Below are 11,756 nucleotides of genomic sequence, written 5' to 3'. Positions count from 1 at the left end.
GCTTAGCAAAGCATCAAGGACCGCGGTTCGATCCCCCAGCACCACATGCCAGCCAGCCCCACCCCCTGGTGGGCTGAGCTGGCCACACACACTCACTCTCTCTCTGTCTCTCTCTGTCTCTCTCTCTCAAATAAATAAAAAAAAAATTAAAAAAAAAACAGAATGGTGCTAGGGCTGGAACCCAGGGCCTCGCATGTAGTAGGCAAGTACTCTGAGCAAGCACCTACTCTACATACACTTTTTAAAAATTTTGGATGAGAACACATAACTTATTCAAAATTAAAAACAACCAAGGAATACTAAAAAAATTGTGAAAATACTAACTCACACTTATCACATTCCAAAATAATTTAGCATTATTTTTTCTGACTATAAAAGATATTTAGTTATAAAGAAAATTTATTTATAAAAACAAAAAACAATTTGTAAAACTAGATTGAAATTAAAGGTGTCCCAAGATCTACCTCATAAGCTACTAACAGTTTGTATTTCAATAAAACCTTCAGATATTTCTCATCTGCTTTTAATTTGGGGTGCATTTATATTTAATAAGCTCACACTGGAGTGTGTGTAACCTTTGTAAAACTAGGTGCACAAAATTTTTTTTAGACAGGGTCTCATTCTGTAATTCAGGCAGGTCTTGAACTCACTGAACTTGCTACGCAGCTCAGGTCGGTCCCTAACCCATGGCAATCCTCTTGTCGCAGCCTCCCAAATGCTGGGATTACAGGCAGGGGCCACCACGCCCAACCCACAATGCTGGCTGAACAGCTCGATGAACTCTCACAACTAAGTCCCAAGAAATCAAATAGTACTGTGCCCCTGACACCTTCTGTGCAGCCCCACCCCCACCACTGTCTCTTCTGTGGAAACTTGTCACACTAGGTTAGTGTTGTCTTATATATTTAGTTATTTATTTTAATGCATTTGGTACAGGGCCTCGCTATGCAGTCCGGAATGGCAGTAACCCTCCTGTCTCAGCTTCCGCGGCCCTGGGCTCACAGGCCTGTGCCACCACACCCAGTCTCCATGGACTGCTCAGTGCGCCTGGGGGCAGAGCGGTGCTGGGATCAGACCCTGGTCCCTCCACTTACCTAAGCCGGTTCTTAGTCTGCTGAGGTAGCTCAGCAGCCCCAGTGTTGTCTATTTACGCTATACCTAAACAGACTCTTGGCACATATGACTGATCCCTGTTACTGCATAGGACTGACTGTTTACTGATCCCTGTTACTGCAACAGCAGAGTCTGGATTCTCAACGCTCTAAAATATGCCATTTAGTGCACAGACCATAAAGAATCCACGGTATTGCTAAGTAATTTAGATATTTTTGGTGTTTTGTCATGAGTAACAATACTGTCAGTAATGTCCTTATATTATGTCTTTTGGTGAACACACACAAACCACTTTTAGTCAACACAGACCTACGAGAAAAATTACTAAATATGGGGCCGGGGAGGTGGCTCAGTGGAATAAATGCTTCCTTGGCAAGCACAAGGGCCTGAGTTCAAACCCTGATTCCACAAAAAAAAAAAAAAAAAAGAATTACTAAATGATACAGAACATGTGTGTACAACATCACTCTTAAAAGGCTATGTGGGATTGTGCTGCATACATATACTGTAAGCTGTTTAACCACTATGTCACTGATAGTTATTTGATATTTATTTGGTACAGGGTCTTGCCACGCAGCCTGGACAGGCACTGATCCTCCTATCTCAGTCTCCCCAGCATGAGCACCACCACATCCGGCATGGTGCGCCTGGGATTCTGGAGTCAGCATGACATACGGTACCAGGGATCAAACCTGGGTCCTTGTGCTTCCCAGGCAGGCACTTAGACCAAGGAGCTATCTCCCAGCCCCTGATGATTATGTTATTTTCAATTTTTTACTATTAACCTCTTTGGGAATAAAAATTTCTAAAAGCAGAAGTGCTGGGTGAAAAGATTGACATATACCTATTTTGTCACATATTGACTTCTATCCTAGATCATTTGGAGTTTTAAAATTCTGATTTATAAAACCAAGTGATTGGGGCTGGAGAGATGGCTCAGTGGTCTAAAGCACGTACTTGGAAGAAGCTTAGCAAAGCACAGGGACCGCGGTTCAATCCCCCAGCACCACATGCCAGCCAGCCCTGCCCCCAGGTGGGCTGAGCTGGCCACACACACACACACACACACACACACACACAATAAATAAATAAATGTAAATAAATAAATTTTAAAAAATTAAAAAAAAAACAAGTGATTGAATCTTAACTTATATACAATAAAATGGCTACTCTAAGTAGTGAATTCCATGACTGTTTTTTTTTTTTTTTGTTTGTTTTTTTTACAGAAACATCCTCAGCAACATAAATAGCAGAATGGTTTGGTCAGATGTTAAGCACATTAAAAACTTTCTAAGAAACTGCCAAAGTAGATTCCAAAGCAGCTGTACCATTTTATGTTCCACCCAGCAAAGTAAGAGACTTCTAGTTGCTCCTCCACCTCACCAATGTCTGATATACAGCCATTCTAGGAAGGGTGCAGTAGTTACTCAATGTGATTTTAATGACTATTTCTCTTCTTCTTCTTTTTATTCTGCATCATCCTGTGCAGTTCAGACTGGCCTTGAGCTCTCAGTGATACTCCTGCCTCAGTCTCCTGAGTGCTGGGATTACAGGTGCACCACTATGCCCAGCTCTACTTACTATTTCTACAATGATTAGCAATATTGGGGTCAGGGAGACAGCTCAGTAGAATAAGTGCTTGCCTGGCAAACACAAGGGCCTGAGTTCAATCCCTGGTTCCACCAACAAAACAAAACAAAACAAAACAACCCAAAAACAAACAAAACAGAAACCTCATACAATGATTAGCAATATCGAACATCTTTTTATGTGACAATAGGCTATTCATATACATCTTATTTTGTAACGGATATTTCGATTTTAACCAACAGGCTTTATTGAGATACGAGCTACATGTAAAGTTCTCTCATTGTCTGCGCAAAATTAGATCAAATTTCACAAAAGGACAGAGTAATGCACCACAATACAGTGAAACAGAACATTTCCCATTACTCTAACACATGTATCCCAGGCCCTGTCAACTCCCTCCACTCCACTGCTACTCCTAGACAGCATCCCTCTGCTTCCTGTCATTACCGCTCTCACAGTGTCACACAGTCTGCGCTCCTGTGCATCTGCCTGCCATCCTTCAGTAGCCTGTGTCCTACCACAGCATGGAGGCTCATCCATGCTGTGATGTGTTTTGGCAGCCTGCCTGGTCCTTTTTATTGCTGAGTAGTGTTCTATACTGTGAATATAGCACAACTTACTAACCTAGCTTTGAAGTTCCTCTTTGTGGCTATTATAATAAAATTTCTAAGAATATTTAACTGCAATTGAGCTGGGTGCAATGGCACATGTCAGTAATCCTAGAAGTTGGGAGGGTGAGGCAGGACAATTGTGGAGTCGAGGCCAGCCTGAACGACTGCAGTGAATATGTTTTCAATAACAACAAAAAACAATATTTAAGTGCAGGACTATATATAAACATATCTTTTCATTTTTCACTGATCTTTTATTTACTTAAGAAATAGGATTGCGCCGGGGAGATGGCTCAGTGGAATAAGTGCTTCCCTGGCAAGCGCAAGGGCCTGAGTTCAATCCCTGGTTCCACCAAAAAAAAAAAAAATAAATCAATAAAAAATCCAAGAAATAGGATTGCTCAACTGCATATGTTAAGTGTATGTTTAACTTTATGCGGCACTGAGCGAAGCTATTCCCAGTGCCTAGACCCTCTGGAATTCCCAAGCAGAGCAGTACATCAAGCCCTGCGTCCTCACACTGAAACCAGGGCTTGGTGCTGGTAGTCTTCCTGACGCAGTTGCCAGGTGGCGCACGGTGACTGCTTGCTGTGGTCTGGGATCTGCACTGCCCTGAAGATGAACGGTGAGCAACTTTCCATGTGCTTCTAGGCATTTATGTGTCCTGCTGATATATTTAAATATCTTGTCCAAATATTTTTACTATTAAGTTATGAATTCTTTATTCAGAACATGTCCTTTCATAGATCAAACACTGAAAATGTTCTCTCTTGGTGGCACAGCATGCCCTTTTGCTTCTCTTAATGGTGTCTTTTGAGGGGCATTCATTTTTAATTTGTACCAACTGCTTCTATGCTTAGTTTTTGTGTGTATGTGACCTAAGAAAGTTTTGATTACCCCAAGGTTGTAAAATAGTTTTTTCTTTTAAATATATTCTGCATTTTACATTTAGGTCTATGATACATTTTGAGTTTATAGGGAGACTGTAAGAGTCAAGGTTCGTTTTTCCCATATTGATATCCCGGTGTTCCAAAACAATTTTGTTGTAGTTATTGTTTCCTTATTGAATATGCATTTTTGTCAAAAGTCACCTGACCCTGTGCTAGGTGTGGTGGTGCATACCTGTAATCCCAGTACTAAGGAGGCTGAGACAGGAGGATCACTGCAAGTTCGAGACCAGCCTGGGCTACAGAGTGAGCTCAAGGCCAGCCTGAGCTGCATAGTGAGACCCTGTCTCAAAGAAACAAACAAGTCACCTGACCATATATATTTGTGTCTATTTCTGCAACTTCCACTTGTTCTACTGGTACATACTTTACATAGTTGCATCTTTATACTAATACTACATCATCTTTTTTAAAAAATTTTATTGAAAAACAACAATCAATGAGACAGTTTCAAAGCTGATTAATAGGACAGTTTCAATAATTAATACCTTGTACATTGTTATCTTCTTAGGGGTTATCCATAGTACCAGAAACAGACAGGATAGCCTGTCCAAATACTATTAGTACAAATCTTTCTTTTCATTGAATTAAGCGAAAGTAGCTGTATATCTATCCTAACTGTTCTGTATATACAAATACAAAGTGGTCCTTCCTTTGTATCCCCTTCTTTTGTTTAGCCCTGTCAGAGATGGGTATTCCATTGGCATCTAAATACCATAGGTGCTTGGATTCAGTCCAACAATCCAACACAGTCCAGCAGTCCACACTAGTAGTGGGTTATTGGCCGAAGTTGTTGACTTGAGCCTTTCACAGCTCAGCATATTAATATGGCTTTACTTTATATACCTCATTTTTATACTTTTCTGCTGGATGAGTAAGACCAAGATAAAGCAAGACCTACATAACAAGAAACGTAACTTTTGTATCTGATAAGTCAGTCATGTACCCTCAGGATTTATCCTGTAACATACCATCTTGATTAGTGAAATTTTGTAGCAAGTTTTAAAATAGAGTAGTAGTGCTCTTCAGTTTTCTTCTGGCAAAATTGTTTTAGTTAAGTCTTTTATGCTTCCAAATACCTTTTAGAATCAGACTATCAAACTTAAAAAAATGATGGTAGAATTTCAACTAGTATTTTTGTTTTTTTACTTCACAGGTCACTTTGGGGAGAATTGGTATCCTAAAAATATTGCATTTCCAATGACAGCTCTTCTCTTAGCAATCATATATTCTTCTACGTCCTACATATATTTTGTTATACTTATCACCATGGAATTTTTTTGTTTGTTGTTTTGTTTTCATGTTTTGTTATTTCTGACACAGGGTTTCACGTATAGTCCAAGCTGGGCTCAAACTCCCTGTGTAGCCAAGGCTAGCCTTATGGTCTTGATCCTCCAACTCTAGCCGCTAAAAGCTAGGATTACAGGCATGTGACACCATGCCCGGCTGCAGTATTGTTTTGTATGCTGCTGTGACACTGTAAGAATTTCATTTTTCATTGCCAGTATTTAGACACATACAGTACTTGATATCTGCACACAGATCTTATATTCTACAACTTTACTGATTTTTAGTTGTTTTTTATGACAAGGTCTTGCTATGTAGATCAGGCTGACCTTGAACTTACTACGTAGCCTAGGCTGGCTCTGAACTCCTGTCAGTCTTCCTGCCTTGATCTCCTGAGCATGGTGATTGCAAGCATATGTCACAACACCTTGCTCAACTTTACTAATTTTACCAACAATTCTAATAGTTTTTCAAAGGTCTTCTAGAACTGGATACAGGGCTGGCGGGATGGCTCAGTGGTCTAAAGCACCTACTTGGAACAAGCTTAGCAAAGCACAGGGACCGCGGTTCGATCCCCCAGCACCACATGCCAGCCAGCCCCGCCCCCTGGTGGGCTGAGCTGACCCCCTCCACACACACACACTAAATAAAATGTAAAAAAAGAAACTGTTTCTTTAATTAAAAAAAAAAAAGAAAAAAAAGAACTGAATACAGCAATATATGCTGTAATCCCAGAATAACAGGAGGCTGAAGCAGGACAACTGCAAATCTGAGCTATACCTGGGCAATTTAGTGGGTCTCTGTCTCAAAATAAAAAGGAGATGGGATTAGGGATATAGCTCAGTGCAGAGATGCTGGGTTTAATTTCCAGCGTTGAAAGTAAATACCAAAATTAAAGATTCTTCAGAGCCTACATGCTGGGAAATCCTCGTACTTTAGCACTCTATGGACAGAGACCATAAGTTCAAACCCAGCCTGGGAAATTTATCATGCGTGCGCGCACACGGGTGCACGCACACACGCACACACGCACACACACACACACACCCCTGAAGATGCAGCTCACTGCAAAGACTCTGGGTTTGATACCTAGTACCAAAAATATGTAAATAAAATTTTAAAATATAAATGAGATTCTTTAGAATTTCTGCATACATGATCATGTTGTTTATGATGAAGGACAGTTTTACTTCTGTCTTTACACTTTGTATTGATTTTTAACTTTCCTTCTTGTTCAGATAATTTATCTCTAATAAAATGGTGAAGAGAAATAGATAATTTCATAACATCTCCCTATTTGTCCAGGAAGACCTGATTTTTAACAACCTCAGATTGATCAGTTCCTGCTAGACTCTTTGGGTATCATTTCTTTTCAGATATTTGGATTTGTGTTAGTTTGTTTCTACTAGAAAAGAATCATGAAGTATTAGTTCTCTATACTTAACTTTGAACATGTACTTAAAATCCTAAAATGCTTATAGGATCCCAAATCACCTCTTGTGATATACATAATAGGAAACACAGAGAAACATTTAACTACTTAGGAAAAAAACTTCTATTTTCTTAAGAGCCAATGAAAGAATAAATATATATGTATATGTACTCTTCAGAAGTTAAATTACAACAGACCAAAAAAAAAAAAAGTTAAATTACAACATTTTTGGTCTAAATTGATTTTTTTTCAATAAAATTTGAAGACAATTATTACTATTAAAATTCAGTCAAATATATATATTTTTTTTTTGCAAAGAACAGATGTTTTTAAATGATCTCCTTAGCTCTATACTCCTTTATATTGTCCTATTGTGAGTTCATGCTAAAGACAAAATACTGTCAAAAATATCTATTAAAGAATGAAGAGCTAGCCACATGTGGTGGCAGATGCCTATAATCCCAGCACTCAGGAATTGAGGTAGGAGGATTTCTTTGAGTCTGAGGCCAGCCTGGGCTACATAGTGAGTCAAGGCCAGTCTGAACTGTGGCATAAGACTCTGTCTCAAAAACCCCAAAACAACAAAAACCCAAAACACCACATAAATGGAATAAAGAACTTCAGTTATCTCTCCAAGAATTAGAAATTGCTGAGGACTAAGGAGATAGCTCAGTGGTCTATGTGCCTGCCTGGTAAGCACAAGGACCTGGGTTTGATCTCTGGTACTGCAAGCCATGCTGGCCCAGCGCTGGGCCAGCCACTAAAACTGGGTGCGGTGACATAAGCCTGTCATCTCAGCACTGGGGATGCTGAGCAAGGAGGATCACTACAAGTTTGAGTCACGTAGCAAGACCCTATACCAAAGAAATTAAAAGATTTTTTTAAAAAATTATTCACAGAAGTTACTGAATATAGCATGCTCCTTGTCAACAGCAAGCACAGCACATATACAGGTGTGTGAGAAAAACAGTCCTGGCTCTCCTGTAGTGTTCATCCTGCAGCACTCATAACTTGAGTTACTGCAGAAGATAGAGTCAGCAAAGACTTCAAGAGAAAATGATATTTAAAATGAAACCTCAAGGAAGAACAACAATCAGTCATGTAAGTGAGTGGGAAAGGAAGACAAAAGACCTTGACACAGGAAAAGAACATACAAAGTTTCAATGTTATAAAATTGGGAACATTACACCATTCACTGAGAAAATATGAGTAGACGCAGTACCATAAGAGGCAAAGTAGTTTAAAGAAACTTTAAATCTCAAGAGAATTAAAATAAATTTGTAACAATTAAGTTGGTAGGGGGAGAGCAAAACAATAGGAAATGAATCTGAAACATAACAGAAGGGTTACCACTGACAGCTAAGAGACCAGGACCAATTAGTGACTTCGGTTCCTGATTTGAGCAATCAGGAGACAGAAGCACCATTTACTATAAGAAACACAAGCCCTGGGTAGGAACAGCCAGACATGGTGACACTTGTCTGTACTTTTAGCATTCTGGTGGGCTAAGGCAATAAGGACACAAGTTTGAGTCCATCCTGAGCAATTTAGTGATCTAGTGAGACCCTATTTTAGGAGTTTTTAAATGGGAGAGGGGAAGAGCACAAGGGAGAAGCAATCTCTGTAGTCAGGGCAAAGACCAGGGTTCAACTCCCAATGCTATCTACTGTCCATCCCCTATAAAACTGCACAGTAAAGAAAAAAAAAAAAAACATAAAAATTTACCTAACTTTGCAAAGACATCTTTTTACTTAATGCATAAAAAAAATTATTTGAAGAAGTTCCTCCAGCTTCTAAACTATTATCTTGACTGGGTAACCGAGGAGAAAGGGGCAACCTGGTGCATTTTAGAATACACAGCATCTCTTGCTTCTACCTATCTGATGCCAGAAGTACCCCAAAAATATCTCCAGACACTGCCCAATATTCTCAAGAAGGAAAACAAACCCCTATAGAGAATCGCTGATCTGTACCACTGGAAAGGGTTACCACGACTAAAAATCAAGCTGCACAGATGTGCATACGTGTTTTTTAAAAACTTCTTTTCTTAGATAGTAAACTCCTAAGAGACAAGACCTTTACAAGTTATTCACTGTTGGGCTCCTTTACAGCACTATTACTATACTTGTGGGAGTTAAATAAGTACATATTAATGCATTTAAAAACCAGTTCTTACAGGCATGCTTAACTAGAATACGTGTGAAAGCCATTAACTAGTAGTTACTAAAATCCTTAAAGGAATGTGCTAATTTTAAAGTTGTAAACCTGGCAACACTATTAAAACAGGAAACAGTATAAAAGGGTACACAGCTCACCTGTAGCAGCTGGGTTTATCAATCCTGCAGAACCACTGTTTGCAATCTGTGAAGGTGGCTGGCTCAGCCCACTCGAAGGGGTCCCTAGCCGAGGAAACTGTTGGGAGCTCATTTCCACCTGTAGTGCACCACCATACAGTTATTCCTAGCTTGTACAGTTAGAACCAATACTGAGAAGACAGGGCATCTTTAGTATCCACAACCTTTTATAAAATAGCGAAAGCAGTATTATTTACCTACAATATAAACTTGTGATCACATAAGTGAAGACATCTGAATTATGAAGGCCACATGAGAGGTATCAAAAAGCATATGTATCTCTGTCTAAAGTTTTCTAGAAAACAGCATGTGTCTTTGAAAGCCTCAAACCTCACACTAAGGTAAACATAACTATAACTAATATGTCAGAAGATTCAGAGGAGAGATGCCAGCACCAAGAAAGGATTAGAAATACATTAACATCTGAAGCGAAAGGCATTCTCAAATTTTTTTTGTAAAGGCCTCCATTTACGGATTTTCTTTTTCTTCTCTTTCACAGACCCCCCACCCACCCTGTCCCTCGCCAAAGGGACTCCAGACTTCTACCTCTTTAAAAAACATTACCCGCTTTTGCTCTCAGGAGCCACGCTCTACTGATCTCCCCCGCTTGGCCCCTACCCCACCCGGAATCCCTGGTAAGATGAGAGGACAGGGATTTTCAGACCCTCGAGGGCTCCACTCCTTGTCCCAGGATGGGGCAGGCACCCTGAAGAGCCCCTCGACAGGGTAGGCAGGGTACCTGTGGCCGCCGCCCGCCACCCGCACCTCCCGCTTCCTCGGTGCTGGCCTGGGGGTGCCGTAGAGGGCCCATCCCAGTGGCATCGCTGGGCTCCGAGGACAAGGACAGAGCTCACGCCGGAACGCTCTGGGCTCGCCGCTGTCCAGTCCCGCCGGCCCCACTCACCCCGCCACCCGGCCGCAGCTAGGCTCCTAGTCCTCTTCCCCCGAACCAGCCCCTTCCTCTCCCGCCCGCCCATTGGCTCCACGCCCAGAGCGTCACTGGAGGACCCACACCAATCCTCAGCGGCCTGCGCGCTCTGGGCCCGCCCCACCCTCCCGCCGACCGCCGGCCAATCAGGCGGGAGTCTTGCTGGGGCGGCCCAAACCCCTCGAGGCTGGGCCAATAGCAGAAGGAGACAAGCACTCTCGACCAGAGGGGCGGGGAGCGGGGAGGCCCCGCCTCGACCGGGGTCTGAAAGCGGCGGGCGCAGGGCCCGGATGTGGAGAGTCACTTTAAACTGCTCCAAGAGCCAAACTCCCTGGGCCGGCCGCCCGCCCGCCGGCCGGCCGCCCGCTACGGGCCTCTCCGCTTACCCGCCGAGGCCCACGTCCGCCACGCCCCCACGCCCAGGTCTGCCCACCTCTCCTGGTGTCTCTCTCTTCCTCGCCACAGGGCACCCTGCAACTGCAGCCGCCTCAGTCGCGGTGTCCAGCTTGCGAAAAGAGCCGCAGCTCAAGCAATGGGAGCCAAGGCACCGCTGCCCTTCGCGGGTACGCGCAGCGGGGTAGACACTGCAGTCGGGTTTGGCCGCCCCGCCCCCTCGCCTCCTCCCCTGCCCTCCCGGGCGCCCGTCCCGCCATTACCTGGGTGCTTCGCCGAGTGGCCACCGCGCCGCCTCGAGCTCCCTCGCGTGCGCTCCCCGCCGTGAGGCCGACGTCCTCGGGTTCCAGACCCGCGCCGCCGGGGCGCTAGCACTCTGCCCCCCACCCCTCACTCCTGCGCCGCCGCTTCCGCCGCCGTAACGAGCCTCTGGCGGACTGGCGGGGCCTAGCTCCGCCCACCTTCCAGAAAGCCATTCAGCTCCTAGCCTGAGCCGGAGCGCGGACGGTCCTGCCCCCCGGCGCCGCGGTGGCCTCTGGGAAGTGTAGTTCCAGGCGCCCAGGGGCGGGTCGCGAAGGAGGTGGCCCACGCGGGGGCGGGGCCTTAGACGGCGGGCCGCGCGGCGCAGCGCGCCGCTTTACTTTGTGCAGCCTGGTCAGCTTTTCCTCTTTTCGGAGAGGGAAGGTAGTGGATTCCCCGCTTCGCCTCAGCCTGACAACACTGGGTTTCATTTTTCCGATGTGCGGCGGTACGAGGCGGGAAGGCTGGTGGAGTCCCGGCTGGGCCGCGAGCGGAGCCTGGGCGTCTCGAGTGTGGCCGCGTCCCCGCGCCGCGCTCCGCGGCCGTCGGTCGGAGCCTCGGCACGGCGGGAGGGCCGCCCCGCGCCGGGACGGCGGTGTCGGATCCGCGCTGGTTCCGGCTGGCCAGCCGCTAGGAATCGGACCTAGTTCTGGACGGCCCGCCCGCGGTCCGCGGCCCGGAGAAGCGCGGGGCGAGGCTGGAGTGGAGAGCTGGCCGGCCGGCCGGCGCAGGTTCTAGGCAGACTGCTGAGACTGACTTTGGCTCTGATAGCAAATGACAGCTCCCCTTCCTGGGTGCTGT

At 44.5% G+C, this 11,756-nt stretch overlaps 1 protein-coding gene across 4 annotated transcripts in view; it reads right to left on the bottom strand.

Moving 5' to 3' along the window:
* Sap130 (Sin3A associated protein 130) overlaps positions 1 to 11,085 on the bottom strand; it is a 74,769-nt gene extending 63,684 nt beyond the window's left edge. For 2 of the 4 annotated variants that reach the window (XM_023709728.1, XM_023709730.1), the window contains exons 1-2: positions 10,919 to 11,064; positions 9,296 to 9,413 (exon numbers count right to left, since the gene is read on the bottom strand). In XM_023709728.1, coding sequence (XP_023565496.1) covers positions 9,296 to 9,407 — 112 coding nt within the window. In that variant the 5' untranslated portion in view covers positions 9,408 to 9,413; positions 10,919 to 11,064. Of the gene's footprint in view, positions 1 to 9,295; positions 9,414 to 10,238; positions 10,302 to 10,918 lie in introns of those variants that run through there. The other 2 variants (XM_023709731.1, XM_023709729.1) reach the window with 2 other exon arrangements.
* Positions 11,086 to 11,756: the final 671 nt, after the last annotated feature.

This window comes from Octodon degus, unplaced genomic scaffold (genome assembly GCF_000260255.1).
Source record: "Octodon degus isolate 3935 unplaced genomic scaffold, OctDeg1.0 scaffold00014, whole genome shotgun sequence".
Lineage (NCBI taxonomy): Eukaryota > Metazoa > Chordata > Mammalia > Rodentia > Octodontidae > Octodon > Octodon degus.
The sequence above is the reverse complement of the archived record's forward strand: the minus strand, read 5'-3'. Positions and strand labels throughout refer to the sequence as shown.